The 21426-nt window shown below is 37.8% G+C and overlaps 1 protein-coding gene across 1 annotated transcript in view; it reads left to right on the top strand.

The window, feature by feature from the left end:
• The window catches only part of PAPSS1 (3'-phosphoadenosine 5'-phosphosulfate synthase 1), a 47620-nt gene that overhangs the window by 18358 nt on the left and 7836 nt on the right, over positions 1-21426 (top strand). The window contains exons 6-11 of the mRNA XM_075500694.1: positions 2476-2589; positions 5083-5194; positions 8237-8442; positions 10717-10852; positions 12310-12578; positions 17661-17890. Coding sequence (XP_075356809.1) covers positions 2476-2589; positions 5083-5194; positions 8237-8442; positions 10717-10852; positions 12310-12578; positions 17661-17890 — 1067 coding nt within the window. The remainder of the gene's footprint in view (positions 1-2475; positions 2590-5082; positions 5195-8236; positions 8443-10716; positions 10853-12309; positions 12579-17660; positions 17891-21426) is intronic.

The raw sequence follows: 21426 nt of genomic DNA, 5'->3' as shown, positions 1-21426 counted from the left end.
CTCATGCAGAGTAGGCATTACAGGTCTTCAGCCCACTTTTTCATTATTTGACTGTAAATTAGGCACTCAGTGGAGTATATTTGACACAATTGACTACACCCAGCTGCTAGCTGGGTACTGAATCATTATTTTTCATGAAACTTTGTTTCCCATCTCCTTCTGCTTTCAAAATTATTTCAGCAGAAAACTTGTATGAATGCAACTGTTATTTATTTGGATGCAGTGTTCAAACCAAATACCAAATACCAAAAGCAAAAGGTGATTGAGTGGGACAAACTGGGATTCAGTTTCTTTCTTTACAGACTGTTGAGGATTTTAGACAGCATCATCAAAGAACCTACCACCACAGTCTGAGGAGGCACATTCCCATAAATCAGCCAGTTTATTTTTTTTATTATTTTGCCATTATTTATATGAATGCATTGAGAAATAATAAATGTTGAGGAATATAGTGTAGCTTGTCCTTTGGTAGAATGAACCTTTGAGTAAAGTTACTAGCTTAAGGTCGTCACTAGATGGCTTGCTAGCCTAGCATTTTCTTAAAATTCATACAGTTTAAAGACCTATGGATTCCTCTTGCTGCTGGTTTGGGGTTTTTTTGTGATTTTTTTAATCTAAGATGTTGTTTTAAATATCATTTTTATGTCTGCAAGTGAGTCTAGGCTTACTAATCCTACAAATTCTCTAAATGTCTAACTCAGTGTTGCTAGAACTGTCTTCAAGCTGTTTACATCCTTACAATGAGTTAGGTTGTTGACAGAAACTGCATTGTGAAACCTTTTTCTCCATTGTTTTGCCCGTTAGTGGGACACTAAAACCAGGATAATATGTGAAGAGACCTTTTTAATAGGCACATTTATTTTAAGCTTTTGATGGCTTGTAAAATTAGGACATTCTAGCATGGTAATGAACTAGGGTCCAGAGGGGAATCTTCTGTGAAGCAGCATAATGTGTACTCAGTCGTTATACTTTGCTTGTAAGGTCTGCTGTTCGTTACAGCAGGCCATACCTTTATTTGATTCTGGGCTGACTGCTGTGGCAGGAGTCTGCTGCAGCTCTCCTGGGCTGTAATGCTGCTGCTCAGGCAGAGAAAATAGAAGGCAGGTTTTGCCTAACTTACTGTCTAATAAAATCAGCTTCCCAAATGATGTCTGATATGTAATGGACTGAGCTCTTTCTTATAAAACACAGTTTCTAAGTGCTAGTTTAATTTGTTTTCCTTTTATTTGTCTTTGGAGAAATGAATTAAGTAACAGCCAGTGAGACTCACCATGTCTTTTCACTCCCGCAGTCATTTTATCTCCCACTTCCTTTGTTTTACTTTCCATGGAGGTAGTGCCTAATGTCTGATAAATGCTTTGGCAAACTTTGTTTCCTACAGGCATACCTATTTACTTTGGGCTGCATATACTGGAAAAATAAAGATAATGTCTTTATTCTTCTTATGGGTCTGTATATACTTTGCTGTAAGGGTGAGCTTTTTTTTTTTCTGAAAAAGTAAAGCATTACTTTACGAAAGTTTCCAAAACTGTGAAAAACCTGTTATAACAAGAACTGTCAGCTGCTTTTCACTGATTTTTGTTTTGTTTTGTTTTTGTTTTTTGCTTCTGAGTATCACTGGAACATTTGGCTGGGTTTTGACACTTTACACCATCCTTTGTCAGAGGAGACTCTTTGAAGTTTTATCATGATGGCCTTCTCCCTTTTTATTTTAATTATGTTTTTATCCTTATATTCATATCTTATGAGAAGTTTAAGGTCTTGAGCCTTGAGCATCATGGAGTGAGAATGTCTTGTTTAAAATGCATGGAGGAAAACTGATTTTTTTTTTTTTAATTAAAAAATTATGTTCTGTGGTGTTCTGGTTATAAAACTAGATTTCAGTTCATTGCATATATATATGCACAAATGGCCTCACATTTAAATGTTCTAAGCGTTAGTTATAGATTAGGACACTGGTGTTATGTCATTAGCTGTAGGTAACTTAATTTGTACTTTTGTATGAATTGCTTTCAGTTGAGAAAGATTTGGGTTTTTTACCTCCATGTTATCACTTCTAATGTACATTGTATAATGAATGACTTAGATTTATAAATGCCTAGTCTCTAAAACTTTTTTATTTCTTTAGCAAGTATAAAAGCATAGTCTTCCTTTCTGCTGTAGGCATTAAGGCATAAAAACTGTACTTAATTCAATAGTTAAATATTTACTAGGTAAATGTCATATGGGGTACTTAATGTTTAGAAAAAAATCTCTTGTCAGAATGTTTCACTTTAGTTACTCAAGCCAGCAGCTTGGCTAGCAATATATCATAATCTTGGAACAGTGCTGTTTTTCAAATGAGTAAAAATTGCTTAATGAATAAACTTTTGCTATAGAGTAGTGCAACATTAGCATTTTACTTCTTGATCACGTGTTCAGTGTCCAAGTAGCATTCTGAGCAAACATTAAGTTCTGTTTATTCCTTTTATACAGGACATTGTACCAGTGGATGCCTCTTATGAAGTGAAAGAGCTTTATGTGCCAGAAAACAAGCTACAGTTGGCCAAAACTGATGCTGAGTCTCTGTTAACCTTGGAAATAAATAAGGTATTGTGTGTTCAGTTGTCTCATTGCTGAAGTTGAAAGACAGTCTAACCTGTTGCTCAGTGGAAGTATATTTAGTTGAAATAACTGTACTGGTTACAGAATGCATCTCAATAGACTTTTTCCCTCTTTTCTTGAGACAAATAATGTCTGGTATAGTGTTACTTAGTTTATCCCAAACCTGGACATTAAATTTACAGTGACTTCCTCCCATGCCTTACCCCTGCTCCATCCATGGACTAAACCATGCCTGGCATACCCTTTTTTTTTTTTTTTTTTTTTTTTTAGTTTATGTACACAAACCATTTTAATTTGAATTGTAATGACTTAGAAATATGAAGAAAATCAGTTACTGCTTCTTGATTCTCTTTGTTGGTAACCTTCAGCTGAACGATAGTAACCTTATATACCAGGCTCAAATGGCTGCAAACTTAAGTCTACAGAGAGATGATCAGATCTACTGTATTGTTTTTTTTCTGGTTAGAACATATGCTACTTTTCTGGCTTCCAGCAGAGAAAATGTGGAAAAGCATGTATCAATTTGATCAACTCTGTTCTTATTTTGGTTAAATGTATGTTGTGGTTTAACCCCAGCCGGCAACTAAGCACCACACAGCTGTTCTCTCACCATCCCTCCCCAGCCCCCGTGGGATGGGAGAGAGAATCTGAAGAGCAAAAGTGAGAAAACTCATGGGTTGAGATAAGAACAGTTTAATTGAAATAAAATCTAATAATAATAATCATAACAACAACAGCAGCAATAATTATAAACTACTGAAAAGGAAAACACCGAGAGAGAGAAACAAAACCCAGAAAAAAGAAAACAAAGGGATGCAACTGCTCACCACCTACTGATGGATGCCCAGCCAGTCCCCAGGCAGCAGTTGCTGAGCCCCAGCCAACTCCCCCAGTTTATATACTGAGCATGACGTTATATGGTATGGAATATCCGTTTGGGTCAGCTGGCCTGGCTATGCTCCCTCCCAGCTTTTTGTGCACCTCCTCGCTGGCAGAGTATGGGAAGCTGAAAAGTCCTTGATTTAGTATAAACACTGCTCAGCAACAACTAAAACATCAGTGTGTCATCACATTATTCTCATCCTAAATCCAAAACACAGCACTATATCAGCTACTAGGAAGAAAATTAACTCTATCCCAGCCAAAACCAGGACAATGCATTGTTTTCCAACTCGGATAAATTAGACAAAGCTGTTTCTGACTGTGTTTCTGTTCTACCTCATCTTCTTTTTCTGGAGAACTAGGCCTAAACACAGATACAATGCATGAGTATTTTTCACTGGCTTTTTGACAGTATTACTAGAACTTAAAGCTAAGCATTTGATCTAGGAGCTGACTAAGCTCAGAGTTGACAGTCTGCACTGAGTAATTTGACTTTAAAGGACTGAGACAACGTACTAAGCACTGAATTAAATAGTTTTAAAATTTGCCTAGACTTCTACTACTAATGAATTTTAATACTTCCTTTCACTGCATCTTACTAGATTCCTTTCACATATGTGTCTGTAAAACTATTTATTGCTTTGATGAGGAATAAATATTTAAGGTCACCATTATTAAATTTCTGTAGTGTCCTGTTCTAAATTGCTCCCTATCAGAAAAACAAATCCTTTCCCCCTCCACCTCCGACCAGTGGTTTGTTAAATATCAAGCAAGTATATAACATAAGCTTGGGAAGAAAATGTGTGTTGTACTTTCCTCAGCATAAATTAAACAGTGTAGTAAAATTAGTCATGCTCTTTGCAAAAGAGACTTGCACAAGCAAAACCTGTCCTTGTCAAAGACTTGACCAAATCTTAGTAATGCACGTCCAGAAATAATAGAGGCCACACATTAAGTCATAGTGTGACTGTTTAAGTGCTAAGGAAGGAAATTCCCTGTAACCTGATACCTCTTAAACTAAAATAAGTACTAGTCCCGAGAGAATTTTACTTGTGGATTCTCTCACTAGTTTCTGCAATAAAAATTTTCTTTGTAATCTGTTTTAAGATTAGACCTCTTAATATTCACCCTCATAACCCCGATATTTTTGTGGTAATTGTCTGTGGTGGTTTTTCTTTTTTTCTTTTTTCTTTTTTTTTTTCCTTACCTCTTGGTTATCTTGCTTTGTTAAAAAAATAAATGCAAGTGGGACTCTAATTCTGTTAAGTTAAACTTTATCAAACATTTACAAATAAAGTTTGTTGTTGTGGGCTTTTTGTTTTGTTTGTGGGTTTGTTTTTTAACACATGGAAACTTGATCTAGTGTAAGGACTGGAAAATAGCCAAAAATATGGACAGTGAGGAACAAGTTGTTCTTTTTTTCTTGTAGAAACTTTGAATTCTTTGTGATTAAAAATTGTGATACTGAGAAATCTTCCACTTATACTGTCCTGCATTTTATGGGTAAATCATGATCTATTATGATTAATACCTGATGTCAGTCATTAAGCAACAACTTTTATCTGCTCTAAGTCTATTTCTCCATTTCTTTACAAGGTGGATATGCAATGGGTGCAAGTGCTAGCGGAAGGTTGGGCAACACCACTGAATGGCTTTATGAGAGAGAGAGAATACCTACAGTGCCTTCACTTTGACTGTCTCCTCGATGGTAGGGTAAAACTTACCATTTGTAAAACTGAGCAAACTAATCCTACTTCTAAAATATTGTTAATGCTTTGCTGCTTAGTGCTGGTGTGGTAACATGTTATCAGGTTTGTGTACAACCTGGGGTAAGAGAATAGGATATTATAATGAGCAGTTTTAAACTTGATGGTTTTATTCTTTTTATACCTACCATCGTGTTAGAGTTTGAATGTCTTTTTGCCTTTACAAGTTATATTTTTCAAATGTTTTCATTTTTAAAAAACATTTAAACCTAAAATCCACGTTTCTAATTTGTTTTGAAGAAACTCATTTTAGAATTCAGAATTGCAGTTTAATTGCTGTTTAGATCTGTGTGCCAAGAGATTTATTCTGTACTAGTAATGAAGGAAAGGACAACAAACTGACCTGTGTGCTGGAGCTATTGAAAGTATGAAATCAGAATTTGAGGAGGTGGCTTGAGTATGGACAATTGTCACATGTAATTGAATTACTATGACTTAGTAATTATCCTGTGATGATTTAATGAAATATATTTTATTTTGCATTACCAATTGGCTAAGAGCAAGCATTAGTTAAGGTAGTCAACAAGTGATAACATCCTCAGGTTTTGGAATTTGAATTTCCTCTTTGAATGCTCTGTTTTACTCCAGCCTTCAAGGGTTTTTTGAACTCTATATCAGAGGGATAGCAAAAATTCCTGTCTTCCCACTTCCTTCTGCATTACTCTTCCCTTGCTGGAGGCAAAATAGCAGAAAAAAAAAAGTCACTTGTCTTTCAATTCTACGATCAAGACATCTGTTGTCCCTCTTACATTTTCTAGTTCCCTTTCTATAAGTCTTGGATACTATCCTAGGCAACATAATGTCATCCTGTTATTTTGGAGTATCTAAAGTTTGCAGTATCATTTTGGACTGCTGGTTTTGGTTTTGTTCCATTTGCCTTCTGTGTGTCCATCCAGGTGAAACATACTCTGCAGATGGCACGCTATGCATTCAACTGCTAAAAGAGCTTGTAGCTTCTTATTCTGCCCTGTAGTCTTCCATAGATCAGAATTTTTATAAGGCTTTTAAGACTTTGTATAGGTGAGTGTTTCAGATACAGCAATATTGCAAGTTTTTAAACTTCTCTTGCAGTCGTTTTTAGTACCTCATGTATGCTGCAAAAAACGTGAGTAATGAAAAATAATGAATAACTTATTGATGGAAACAATTTTCAGTCCTAAGCTTGAATAGAACAGTCATGTTCCTCTAGATGCTACCATATTCCTCTTCTTAGATATCTACTGCGACATTTATGTATGAAAACCTTCTTAGAAAAATGTAATTTGCCTTAAAGCTGCTTTGCTACTTGAAGCAGTGGCAATGGTTAAGTCAAAACAACATCCTGAAAGTTTCCTCCCTGCTTGGTATGTTAGTTCTGGAGTCTCACAGTAGCAATCAGTTTCCCGGGTTTTGATTTTGAAGAGAGGGAAATTGTTTAATACCTGCAATACAATCTCATCCTTTGGGCTCTAAATGCAATGTTCGTACTGACTGACTTCTACATTGTGGAGATCAGTGCAGGTGTTGATATTCTCACTTCAAAGCTTAAGTTATCTGAAATAGTCTCAAGCTGACACTGTGCTCATCTGTGACTTGACAAACTCACTCCACTACCTTGCCTCAGTTTCTCATTTGTACAGTGGCTGAAGACAGATGTCAAAGATGATATATATTTGTTATTGGTCACTGACAAAATTTGAATAATCAACAGGTTTGAGATCTCTTCCCAGTTTGAAATACTTATTTACTTGTTCGCAAAGCAAAAGGATTTTTTAAATTATCAAGTTAGGGGTGGCAAATCACCTTGTCTGACTGTTGCCAAGCTCAATTTTATGACCTAGTTGCTTTGAAAGTAATTCTGAGCACTAAGACTGAACTTTGGAGGAGATGCACAGGATGCTTTTCATTTTGCATTATGAAGGAAGGGGGGACGCATTTTTCTCTTAAACTCTTCATCTAGCTTCATAATTTTTAACTTCCTACCACACTTAAGGTAAAATTGAGAGAAGGTTATAAAAAATGTATTGCTCAAATAACGGGGAAATCAGCCTTATTTAGAGTCTTGGCCCCACTAAAGCCAATAGCAAAACCCCCATTAACTTCAAGTGGCCCATGACTTTTCTGCTGGAGACCACCCAAAAGTTTTGTACTCTTTCAGCAAGTGTATGCTCATTAGAATTCAAGCCTTTGTATGAGACTTACAGTATTTATTCCATTGGGTTTCTCAAATCTCACTGTTGTAGTCAAGAAAAACAAGACTTCCAGCATCTAGCAGAGAAGTAAATGCTTAAAAATGAGGACCACACATATCCTTAAAATTCAGATATATTGGTTTAGTTTTAGAAGTAAAGTAGCTGGTAAGCTTTCAGTGGAACAAACTATGCAAAATGTCTGCCTGACTCAGCAGTTTTTTCTGAAATATATCTGCTTGAATCTGAATAAAGTTTTAAGTAAACAGCAAAAGTCACCTTTTGAAATAGTTGAATTATATATGATAACTATTTGGGTACATTTGGCTGCTTTTGTTGCACTGAACTTTTCTTATGGACTGAAAGTATGGCTATAGCGACTGAGAATGCTATTTCTTTTTTACTCATTATCCACTCCAGTAACAATCTTGCCTAATATTTTAGATGAACTTTTAAAAAATGTGTATTTCTGCTTACTGTATAGCTTCTTGAACAAGATATTCATTTGACATGCCCCAAAAAGTATTATCTTCACAATCTACTTGTGTGCAGCTAGAAGTGCTTGCTATTTTCTGTACTATCTTTGCTCTTTCTCAAACCTCAGTGTTTCCACACTTATAGCACATGTATCTTATGCAAAAGTTCATTCGAAAAGTTGCTTTTAACCCCTGTTAAAATAAGTACTTATACGTGTATCACACAACAGGTAGTTCAGCCTGGACTGTAGCTTGTTAGGAGGGTAGACTTTCATAATATCATTGATATCCATTACTAAGGACAAGGGCTTTTTTTTTTTTTTTTTTTTTTACTCTGCAGGGGGAGTTATTAATCTGTCAGTGCCTATAGTGCTAACAGCTACTGAAGAAGACAAAGAAAGACTGGACGGGTGTACAGCAATTGCGCTGGTGTATGAAGGTCGCCGCGTGGCCATTCTCCGTAATCCTGAATTCTACGAGCACAGGAAAGAGGAACGCTGTGCTAGGCAATGGGGAACAACGTGCAAGGAACATCCCTATATCAAGGTGTGTGTTTAAAAGTTGAAAATCTAGTCCTATTAGCTGCACTGTTTGTGGAGCTGCAAATTAAGTGAAGCTGATGTCTGTGACTGGTGTATTTCAACAGCAAAACTACTTTGAGAACTAATTAAAACATTTGAGCAGAAACAAAGGTGATTTTTTTTTTGTTTGTTTGTTCTCTGCAGGGGTTGAATAGTCTGCACTTAGTGTGAAAATCTAATATCAATATATATACATAAAATGAATTTAGAATGTACTATAGAATCTATGCTACAGAAGAGGGAACTTTGCCCTCTAGTGTGCCTAGGAAACGCATCCCTCTGTGTAGCCAGATGGATCATCAAAGCTCCGTAATCAGCAGATATATGCATTGTGAAGGCAAGAAAACTATTCTGCCTGCATGTGGAGCATGTGAGAACTGCCTGGCTTAGATGCTTTTGAAATAGACCCCGTTCCTGGAGAGTTCATCATTTAACTCTCTGGGGAGTTATTTCCCATCCATTGTGTTCAGTGTGTTTTATTATCTTGATCTCTATGTGTATGTCATACTGAAATATTCTAACTGTAACATACTCATTGCAATGCTGCATTTGGTTTTGCAAGCTGATGTAAATATTGCATCTTAGTTCTGCAGAGCCAAAATATGCTTCTTTCACTATTTGTCTCTATAGCATCTTTTTGTTTACAACTATAACTTGAAATCAAACAAACCTCAAATTATGAGCTTGCTCGTAAAAAGAGAAAGCCTTTGATGTGTTCTAAAAGTATCTGTATGACTAGTAGTTATATATATGTGAAAACTGTGGATTTTTTGACTTCTTTATTTTATTAATGTGTAATTAATAAAAAAATTGATGTGTAATGACATTCTTTTACTAACTGAAGTTGTATTCAGGAGTATATCTGAAAAAGGACATCTCCTGCTAGATACAAGTAAGAGTATTCTGGAAGATTTTCAAAGCCCTTGATGTGTTCTGTGCTGATGAACATAAAATTACCCCTTTATTGAAAACTTAACAAGTTTAAGAAATTCTAAGAAAATCTCATGCAGACAAGATTTGAATGACTTGTTATAATGCATCAGTAATTACAGAATGACAAGGCTGAAACTAATGTAGAAGGTGAGGAACTATGTTCTTGTCTGTACTGGGGTGTATAGTAGTGTCATGACAGCATATGAATGTGTGCATAGTAGTATCATGACAGCACATGAATCTGATGGCCCTTCTGAATCAGAAATCTTTGGGTGCCTGAGAGTTACTGTAGTGCAGAGTGTTCTCATCTTCATATCTTTATCACACCTTCCCCCCACCTTGGTAAGATGTTAGTCTGGCATATTCTTTGGGAAGGGGGTAGTGACTGTAGCATCATTTAACTCCAGCAGGTCTTCTATCTCAAAGCAAAAATAAATTGAAAAATCCACACTTAACTTTAACATGTTGGCTTGTGAGTTTAGTATGTAATGTCTTATGTTATATAAACATTTGTTGTCATCTTTAAATTACATAAGGCTAAAAAATTATCAGAAATGTCTATGCAACTTGGAAGCTTTTTGTGGTTCCATCTTCAAAAGCAAATGCCTTCTCAGAAATTAACAATTTCTGAGTGATTTCTATGGCCATTGATAGACTATGTTAAACAGCTTGCCCTAATTATTTTTTGATAAAGGGTGAGGTGATATTTGAGGATATCAAAAGAATTCTAGTGCATGTACGATGTATGTTGCCTTGGTAAAGTGCTACTGTGAAACAAATCTAAAAGCTATCCTACTTCAAAGATTCTGATTTTATTCATAAATTAAAGTGGGTGAGTAGTTAATCAGAACTGTTTTATTTGTTACTTTATTGCTGACCAGAATCTTGTAAACTGCAGGGTGATACTGGAACTGCATTTGCTTTGACCAACAACTATCAAGTGTGCAAGTACATTGTACTTAATATATTAGGCTTTCCAGACACTCTCTCTTTTTGCCATGTAATAATGTTGGTTAAGAATACTGGCTACTTGCATTTCTATATATTAAAAAAATCCTTTATTTTGAAAGAAAGGCATATGCCTACTGAAGATTTGTGCATCTCTTCTGCACCATGGTATAACATGTCTGGACTATGTTCCAGGGATTTTTTTTTTCTTAAAAACATTGATGCTTTACTTGAGACTGTCAAATAAAATTAACCTGGAACTCCTCCCTTGGTAAAGATGTGCCCACATTGCAATGATCTAGATGCTCAGGAGAAGCTGCAAACCAATCCTAACAAGGATTTTCCTTTCTTTTCTTAGATGGTTATGGAGCAAGGGAACTGGCTTGTAGGTGGAGATCTACAGGTCCTTGATCGTATTTATTGGAATGATGGACTTGATCAATACCGCCTCACTCCAGCTGAACTAAGGCAGAAATTCAAGGAAATGAATGCCGGTGAGTAAATTTTTCTTGTTCTGTTTCTTCCTGCAAAGATTTATCCAAATGCCTGCTGCTTCAATACCACAGGGGCTAGCATTGTTTCAAGGATGAAGATTTTGAATGCTCTCTTAGGTGGCATTCTTTGCCTCTTACTGGTATTAATTTTTATGATCTCAGGCATTGCATCGCCTAAATACACAAGAGAAGCTAGTAATGCCCGAAGTTCTGAATTTTATCTTTCCATGCACACTAGACATCTTACTAATGCAAGAAAAGATAATGTTAAAATGTGATAGAACGTGATTTAAAAATTGTTAGGTTCAGCTAAAACTGTGGAGGTATGATTGAGTGCTGAGCTTTCATGCTCTTCTGTTAAGTCTGTTCCATGCTCCTTCTGGGGAGCAAAGCTTATGACAATAATGCAAGTGGACTGGTGCAAAGTGGAATGTATCACAGTTAAAAATCGTGAGCTAACTGCTAGCTTTATATTGCAGAAGAAACAAAACCGTTTTTCTCACTAAAGCACTTGTGTTATGCAGATAAGTAAGAGGCTGAGTAATGTCATACAGCAGAGGACAATCAAACACACTGCCTTCATTTTGGCAGTGACTGGCAGGCAGCTGCTATGCACTTCTAAGTGTGAAGGAAGAATTTAACATCAAGAATGCAAACAGAGATTCGTGCTGAGCTCCTGTCTTTTTTCAGTGTGGTCAGTATTTTCAGGATCTGCAGGTTTGAGGCTAGCTTTTTTTAGCTAGCCCCTAAATTAATATATTTGATACCTGAAAAAAAACTGCTCTCTAGATTTCATTGGTTCCTTATTGGGAAACCTCTCAGTTATGGTGATTTTGCTGTCTTGCAGGGTACCTTAGTTCATCTTAATTTGCAGAAGGGAGAAATCCTGGTTGCATCAGGGTTTTTTGTCGAAGGGTTTGTAATACTTTGGAATAGCAGTTAGCCTTGCTTTGTTCTTACTGTGTGTAAAGTCTACTAAGCTGTTTAGGTAAAGGAAACTTATTAAGGCACATTAAATCCCCTTTTATTTGTTTTGTTGCAAACATGTCCATTTGTTCTCCTGATGATACAGTAAGCCTTTAAGACTGGTAGCATAGTTTGATTTCCTCTTAGAATTTAACTTTATATTATATGCTCATGCAAGTGAAAAATCCAAAGAGACGATTATAGCTATTGGAGAAACTAGAGTAATTCTGTGGAAATCTCAAAAATGAAGGATGCTGATTTTTCTTTTTTTTTTTTTTTTTTTTAGTATGGTTGGTTTTTATTAGTTTTGCCTATTGAGTATAACTTTATAATAATTCATAATCCTTTAATGGCCTGTGACTCCTGCTATTATACTTGTTTAATAGAGTTCAGAGGAAACATTGTACTGTTTGAAGATTTTTCTATGGTTGTACAACTCCTGATAAAATAACTTGCTTTTCTTAAATCTTTTGTCTGTTTTTTCTCCATAGATGCTGTCTTTGCATTCCAGTTACGCAACCCGGTGCACAATGGGCATGCTCTTTTAATGCAGGATACTCATAAGCAGCTTTTGGAACGTGGCTACCGGCGCCCAGTTTTACTCTTGCATCCACTTGGAGGCTGGACAAAGGAGGACGACGTTCCTCTCATATGGCGCATGAAGCAACATGCTGCAGTATTGGAGGAGGGAATCTTGAATCCAGAAACAACAGTGGTGGCTATATTCCCTTCCCCCATGATGTATGCTGGACCAACTGAGGTAAATACATCAAGAGTTTAAAACAAAACAAAACCCCTTTGATAGTGCACTAAAGTATTTTGTGCTATGCCTGATGTTTGTGCGTTGTGGGTTTTTTTTTTTAATGGAGAGAAGAGACTAATTTTCCTTGGGAAACCAGGCTGTAAAGTCTCCCTCTGTCATCAACACAAACATTTTTCTATGAAGAAACTTCTATATTGGAGGATTTTGCTGGAAATGGTGGGAGATAATACTGGGTTTGTGTGCTCCTTTCTTTACAGTTATAAGGGTATGATAATGAATTAATCCTCCTCCTTTTTTAAAGTCTTTTTCAGAAGGAATTATAAGATCTGTTAACATACCAAATAGTTGTCCTGAATGTTAAGATACTTAAGTTTTATGACTGTTAAGCAAAAAGTTTGTATGTTGGAGGGCTTTACACAAATTGCCAAAAAATAAACAAAGCCTTTTTTTTCCTAAGCTTAATTCAGAGAGAATTGTTTCAAGGCTTTTGTATGAAATAATTCTTTGGCAACACTTTATTTAGAAGCCAAGTCTTGGGTTGGAATCCCTAGATGTTTGTGGGAAGCAGCAAAGAGAATAAATGCTCTCATTTGAGGGCAGTTCCTTTAGGGGATATTGGTTCTCCATCTCATTACTTTTTTTTTTTTTTCTCTCCCCACCCCCTGAGTCACAGGAAGTTCAAATTCTGACTAGGCTCAACAGGTTAACTCTGTGGTAGCTTTTTGATAGATAGATCTCACCAGTGGAATTAAATTAGACAGGTGTTGCTTATTTTCTGCTGGCCAGTTGACTGATCAAACAGAGCTTGCACAACCTTTCAGTCCAAAGAAAAAACTGTAGTCCAGATCTAGTTGAGGCATGTGAGTGAGTTACTGTAGGGAATCTTGTACTGTTCGCTTTAGACCTTTTGTGAGAATTAACAGAAATCTTCTACTTCAGTCTTGTATTCATGAGCATATCGGGAGGAACAAAATCCACAATCCTTATTCTGAACAGAATAAGAGTTTTCTCCTAACCTATATGGCATTTCCAGTGACCTCAGAGTACAGCCTGACAATGTTTGTAGCCAAGTAATAAAAGAGACTCTTCCTTTAATCATTTTCCATAGGTCATTTTAAAGACATTGGTACCAGATTTGTTTCTGTAGCACAAGTGCTTTACAGAACAACAAGCAGCTGTTAGTATGGTTATCTACAGGATGGATGTGGCCTTCCAGTCTGTGAAGATTTTTAATGGACATGTTTCATAAGTATCAATTTAGCATTTCTGTATTTTTAACATTCCTGATAATTAACTTGGAAGAAAAGAAACAGTTCTATAAGGGAAAATTCTGTATCAAAATGCATTAAATTCACCTGCTTAGGAAAGTAAATATGTTCTGAAGTAGTATGGATGTAGAGAAATGGGACAAGAGCTGCTAGTTTTAGGTCTCAAACCTGTGGTTTACATTGTTCTAAGTTGTCTTAGTCAAATAGCTTCACTTATTAAAAATTGAGTTCTTACTTGCTGTTACCCAAATGACAACATGAAACTTAAATTTCTTAACTACGCTAGAATTTTTTCAGAAAATATGCTGCTAGCTGCTGTGGTATGCTCGAATTTCGTGTGTATAGCCCACTCTGTGCTTGTAACATAAATATTAGAATTATTAGCATAGCTATCAGCATCCAGATGCTTCCATAGCATCTTATATGCTTGAATAGCAGTGGAATCCGTCATGTGTAATGTTGGCTGTGGTCAAGATGAAAACTGATACCAAAGGTACCCTCATTAACTCATGACTGGTTCCTAATTTCATTATCTGACTACTGATTTACAGAAGTCTGTCCATATTGACAGCAAAAATTCCTTCTTGAATGGATCTTATAACGATTATTTATAGAACTAATGCAGAACTAAGTTAGTTACTACTTTGAGAAATCACTTTTGAGCTTCTTGCCTAAAGCTTATTAACATAGAACAGCATGCCCAGTGACTAAAATATGAAACACTGTGATTTTGTTTTATGTAAAGATTTGCAGTAGGCAGATGCAAATTTTTTTTGTAATGGAAGGAAAATGTATCCATCACATTGTCCATTTACAAGGTAGTGGCAGCAGCTTTTGTCCTATGATTTGTGGGTTTTTATCCTCCTGCCTCCCCTTCTTTCTTTTCCCTTTAGTGCTTGACAGATGTTTATTGCTGTTCAACTTGTGAAGCTATTTTACACTATGTAGTTACTGGGTAGGCCCTTTAGTTTTGTTTGAAGGTAAGGCTGCACATGTAAGAAACTACTTTTACATATTTGCTGTTTTTTTTAAACTCTTCTATGAGTAGCCTTTGGCAGATACTAAGCTATATAGATGGTATGACAATTCTTTTAGGGGAATACTTCCTGGTATGAGAACATACTGACATTTCCTGAAGTGGTGTGTCTTTGTTACCTAAAGTAATGTAATAGTTATTTTACTTTTCCTGTACTGTATAGGTAAATTTTCTATTGAAAATATTACATATAAAAATTAATCAAGAGAATTCACCAACATAGTAAGTCTAAAAACTGTCATAAGTGTAACATATCTAACAGTCTAGGATCTAGTAAATACTGCAAACAGTCTTTAGGAGAAAAAAAATCCTCTCGCCGTATTTAGTAAGAGATGCATTTCTAAATAATTTGAAGGCATTTCTTTGATTGTAGGGTGTGGATGATTCAATAGTCTGTGCAGAATTTCCTTTGAAGTATCTTTTTCCCCCTACCTTCAATAGTAACTGAGCTATAAGGAAAAAAGTAAAAATAAAGTTGTTAGTTACAAAACCACTCATTTTGAAATGTGCAGCAAAGTAATGTGGGAAAACTGTTTATCAATATTTACAATAATTCAAATATTAAGTGGAAGGGAGCTGGTGCATCCAAGCAAAAATTCAGTAAAGCTAAAGTTTCTGATTTTGACCTTGGTTCCTCCCCAGTTTGTATAGATGTGTTTAGAATCAAATTATTTCAAAATGACTGGGGAAAAGTGACTAAATATTTACCAAAGCTAGAGTTGCTTTATCAGTTTTCATCTTGGAAGCTTGTGGTATAAGTAGTTAGTGCTCTCTGAAAGCCTATTTCAAGCATTCATGTGCAGTATGTACCTAGTTTATATGTCCTTTGGGTCTTAATATTGTTGCAGACTAAGAGTTAAAGTCCTGCCTCGGATAACATCCTTGCCACATGCACCAGATGAAAATGCTGAGCTTGGGTTATTTTTCTTTTTTAATGTGTAGATAGGCTGATTAGATCACTCGTGAACACTGTGTTCAAGTAGCCTATCTTGTCTGTCTTCCAATGAGATGTTTTGCAGCTATATATTGGTCAGGGTGTCTTTTTAGAGAAATTACTGTGATTAAAATAGAGCAATATATGGCTAGATCTCACTAAGCTTCCCAAAGCAGTTGGTTTTGCATTAATCCTTTTATGTAAAAGGAAGAGGATGGAGGGTGACAACATCAGAAAGAACTGACTTAAGAAATGGATGCGCCCCATTGTTCTTGCCCTGATTATACTGTTCCAAACACTGTGCTAAAGTAACTTGTAAAGTATCCTAATGTGCAAATGAAACAGGGGAATAGTATGTCTCAGCTGTAAGTTTTGAGGTGATTCATAGCATCATAGAATCGTTTAGGTTGGAAAAGACCTTTAAGATCATTGACTCCAACTGTTAACCTAACATTACCAAGACCACCACTATACCATGTCCCTAAGCACCTCATCCAGACGTCTTTTAAATACTTCCAGGGATGGCGACTCAACCACTTCCCTGGGCAGCCTCTTCCAATGCTTGATAACCCTTTCAGTGAAGTAAAATTTCCTAATATCCAGTCTAAACCTGCCCTGGTGCAACTTGAGGCCATTTCCTCTCGTCCTATCACTTGTTACCTGGGAGAAGAGACCGACCCCACCTCTCTACAACCTCCTGTCAGGTAGTTGTAGAGAGCGATAAGGTCTCCCCTCAGCCTCCTTTTCTCCAGGCTAAACAACCCCAGTTCCCTCAGCTGCTCCTCATAGGACTTGTGCTCCAGACCCTTCCCCAGCTTCGTTGCCCTTCTTTGGACACGCTCCAGCACCTCAATGTCTCTCTTGTAGTGAGGGGCCCAAAACCGAACACAGTATTCGAGGTGTGGCCTCACCAGTGCTGAGCATAGGGGGATAATCCCTTCCCTAGTCCTGCTGGCCACGGTATTTCTGATAGGAAGCCAGGATGCTGTTGGCTTTCTTGGCCACCTGGGCACACTGCTGGCTCATATTCAGCCAGCTGTTGACCAACATTCCCAGGTCCTTTTCTGCCGGGCAGCTTTCCAGCCACTCTTCCCCAAGCCTGTAGCGTTGCATGGGGTTGTTGCGACCCAAGTGCAGGACCCAGCACTGAGCCTTGTTGAACCTCATACAATTGGCCTCAGCCCATCAATCCAGCCTGTCCAGGTCCCTCTGTAGAGCCTTCTCACCCTCAAGCAGATCAACACTCCTGCCCAACTTGGTGTTGTCTGCAAAGTTACTGAGGGCGCACTCGATCCCCTCGTCCAGATCATTGAGAAAGATATTAAACAGAACCGGCCCCAGCACAGAGCCCTGGGGAACACCACTTGTGACTCGCTGCCAACTGCATTTAACTCCATTCACCACAACTCTTTGGGCCCGGCCATCCAGCCAGTTCTTTCCCCGGTGAAGTGTATGCCCATCCAAGCCATGAGCAGCCAGTTTCTCCAGGAGAATGCTGTGGGAAACCATGTCAAAGGCTTTACTGAAGTCTAGATAGACATCCACAGCCTTTCCCTCATCCATTAAGCGGGTCACCTTGTCATAGAAGGAGATCAGGTTAGCCAAGCAGTACCTGCCTTTCATAAACCCATGCTGGCTGGGCCTGATCACCTGGTTGTCCTGTATGTGCTGTGCGATGGCACTCAAGATTCACATAATTGATTCTTTGTTTTATTGTGGCTCCATAGTAAAAATCATGTCTGATAGGGGAAAAAGTGGTAATTATACAAGGCATGCACATTTTAAGGGTCATATTTTGACCATTTTCTTCTGTTAACTGTTTTTCCCTATCTCTGTTCTAGGTTCAGTGGCACTGTAGATCACGGATGGTTGCAGGAGCTAACTTCTACATTGTAGGGCGAGATCCAGCAGGGATGCCACATCCTGACACTGGGAAGGATCTGTATGAACCAACCCATGGTGCCAAAGTGTTGACAATGGCTCCAGGCCTCCGAGCACTGGAAATTGTACCCTTCAGAGTTGCAGCTTATAATAAGAAAAAGAAGTGTATGGATTATTATAACTCTGATCAGTAAGTTGTATTTTTGTTTTAAGACTTTTTGGGCTATGGCTGCCTTTTACCTCCTGCCCACATAAAAAAAATTGGTTTTAATTAAATTCGTATTGCTCAAAGATGGCAGTATTTAGATGTGGGTTTAGATCACAAATGTAACTTGACTTCAGCATGATTTGGGTGCAGTTTCACAGCACAACTAACCTGATCCAACTTTAGCTGCCACTGGAAGCTTCCCTTTTCGTCCCAGGTACTGGAGTTTCTCTAATTCTGGAACATGTTGGCACAGATTGTAAATCGACAGAAAAATATTACTATTTATTGTAATAGTAAGATTAGCTTTCTGCTGGTTTATCTTTCTAAAAGTGCTTCTCAGGTGTCAGGTATGCATCAGATATGGTGGAAAAGAAACAATGAGAGTGCAGCAGGGAGAAGATAGTGGACAAGAGAGGGCGACAAATAGCTATTTGCTCTGTCTAACAAGAATGCAAAATGATGCCCTAAGTCCATTGTATGTCCCAGGGTTTTCAGCTGGTGGGTTGTTTTTTTTTTTTTTTTTTTTGTTTTTTTTGATGCAGTTACAGGACAGGTAATTTTACCCTGTGCATGTTCCAATATTATCTTTCACTCATGTGGCATAGCGGAGTCCAAAACTCACTGTGTTGTTGTGGAGCCAATGAGTGGGACTGGGAAAGATGACTTACCATTTTAGTTTAAACCTCTTTATTCAGATTATTGAACTGTACTTTTGTTTTACATCAAACTGCAGTTGAAGTTAGTACTGAAATGCAAACTGTCGAGCAAGACGTTTTTTAAAAAAAACTTGTATTTTTTATATTCTGACTCTTTCCTACTGCTTGTAACTAAAGAAGTATGTCTGTACAACACAGTTCATCTTTGAAAGCATGAAATCAGCATGGGATAGATTGATCTGTAAAAATGAACCCATCTCTTATCTCTTGTTCTTCAGCTGCTTATGCTGCAGTTACACTGAATATAGAAGTCACCAAGGATGTCACTGTGGCTTGTGACAATCGACCAACAAGTTTTATTTAGCAGCTTGTGTCTTTCTTACTATGAATTATGTTTATTAGTAGATAGTGTGCTGGCTTAACCTTGATTGCAAGTTATATAACTGCTTTATATTTCAGCAGTAAATTCCAAGCACCGGAATTAGTCTGCTTTTATTTTTAAAAGCCGCAAAGTGTTATCATATCTTACATAACTAACTATAACTTATGGTATATTCTTCTGTTGTTTGGAAATCATAAGCAGCATGATAACAGGCAAATCTGTTGAAATCTGACAAGAATTAAAATAGTTTCACTGTGTATTACTCTACGATGTCCATATGTGTTTAGAAATTTGATAATTGGCTACATTGCAGATGTTTTAAAATTGAAGCTAATCAGGGAGGCTTACTTAGCAGTTTTAGTTTGCTGATGATGTTCTTCCTTCCTCCTCCCTCCCATATAGGCAGCATTCCAGCGTAAGGTTCTCCTTAGTGCTGTGAAGCTTCTCTTTGGATGGCATTGCAGCAGGTTTTTTTTTTTCTCAAGTGAAGCTATGGACAGTAGAATCAGATCACACCTATGCCCTGATACATATGCTATTTTCATTAGGAGGACTAAAATCAGAGGGAAGGATATGCCTAGCATATATGACATGAAAGTCTTTTCCTAAACTTATTGCCTCTTAGCTAGCTGTTGAACACTACCTTTGTGCCTTTCATATTTGAGATGTATCTAAAAGTCGTCATTGCTGTGCACAGTAAATAGATTGTGATGTAAATATTGCTAGTTTTATGCAAACATGTATACATTATAACATAAGGTTCAAAAGGCTGTTGTAGTAGATACTATGGATATTTGTCCTATTTGTTGTCCAAGTCATTCAGCAAGTTTTAGAAGATAAATACACAAAGATTAAAGTGAAATAGTTATACTGGTGTGTCACTTCTTAATAATTTGGAATAGAAGGGGATTAGCAATGTGAGAGGCCAGAATTCCCATTGCATGGAACAGAAGATCTTTGTAGAAGAATATTGATTCTGTGATCATTGATACTCTACTCTCAGCAGGATAGATTTGATATAGATCAAGGGGAGTAAAATTGTATGTCTGTCATGAGCCAGAGCAAATGGTAACAGGTTTTGCCTTTTGTCACAGACTGCATTATGCACGCCCTATTATCCTTTCATCATGCCTGTGGGGATCCTTTGGTTTGAGGCATTTTTTTTTTTCTGTTTCTGTCACTGTCTTGGAAAAAAGACCATGCTGCTACTAGTGTGCAGTTTTGCCCTGCTGCTGTCAAAATGTAAGACCATTTGTCCTGTCCTTCCCTAGATGCTGTTTGTAAACTACAGGGTGGACCGGAGTGTGGCAGCAATCCTCTAGATGGCAATGTGGACACATGTAGATTCCCTGAAGAGAGAGCCATTATTGCTCCTGCTTGCCATAGACAGAACACTGTGGTAGGCTCCTGACAGAGTTAGAGTTTGGGCGGGTGCAGCTGGCTACATTTCAAGATAGTCTGTGTAATGCTAAAAATCTGGCAGACTCCTGAACCATGTTGTGTTTGACTCCGTAAGGACGATGGCAGGGAATAGAGGATTGTCTGGAAATATGAGAGGATCAGTACTGGTGGAAGATCCTTGGGTGTGAAAGTGATGTTCATGGAAATCTGGTGAAAAACACAGCATGAAAATGCGCGGAAGAAGGTTGCATGCATAGAAGCATTGCTCTGACCCGTTTTGGAAACGGGTAGCTTGATTTCTATTGCACCTTTCTCAGTTCTTTGAGGCCTGGAGACTTGACAGCCAACTAGGCAATTCAGGAATTTACATCACTAACGGATACATGGAAGGTTACAGCAAGTGGGTTTCCCTTGGACTGAGCTATAGCTGAGCTGTGTGTCTTAGCTGCTGGAACTAGTTATTCTCGCCCTGAGTGGTCATCTCCTACTCTTTCAGGCCTCCTGGACTCCTCTATCTGGGAGGTTGCTTGTGAGAAGCCATAATGGACACCATCTGCTATCTTGGGTGTCTCTCTAATTTGGCAGAGTTGGACCAACACCTGGCTTGGCAGAAAAGACGTGCAGAGGTTATTGCAGCTGGGGTCTTTGCTGATGTCAGCGAATTATCTTTCTGCTTCTGAAGGCAATCCCAAGCCATGGGGATGATGGGGGATGAATCTTTGGCTAGTGGTGAGAGGTTACCAAAAGCTTGATCCAACTGCCGGAAGGATGTCTGACAAGTTGGGGCTGCAGCATTAAGAGTGGCAGAGAGTTGCTTTGCTTGTGACATCTCGAAACATTCATGCTCAGCTTTTATGAGAAAGATGTAATGCTTCCTGATAGCATTCCATGTATGCCTGCGGGTGTAGGTTTTCACATGCTGGGTTGGTACTGGACAGCTACGTACCTTAAGATACTGGGCAACTGTGCTACCTTGCTGTGGCTAGGCTGCTCATGACCTGGTGGCAAGCCTGGGAAGCATCAAAAAGCCTACCATTGGCCCTGCCTCCAGATTAGTAACAAAGGCCCTTACTTCTCAG

Source organism: Mycteria americana, chromosome 4 (genome assembly GCF_035582795.1).
Source record: "Mycteria americana isolate JAX WOST 10 ecotype Jacksonville Zoo and Gardens chromosome 4, USCA_MyAme_1.0, whole genome shotgun sequence".
Lineage (NCBI taxonomy): Eukaryota > Metazoa > Chordata > Aves > Ciconiiformes > Ciconiidae > Mycteria > Mycteria americana.
Note: the sequence above shows the minus strand (reverse complement) of the source record. Positions and strands in the feature narration are given on the sequence as shown.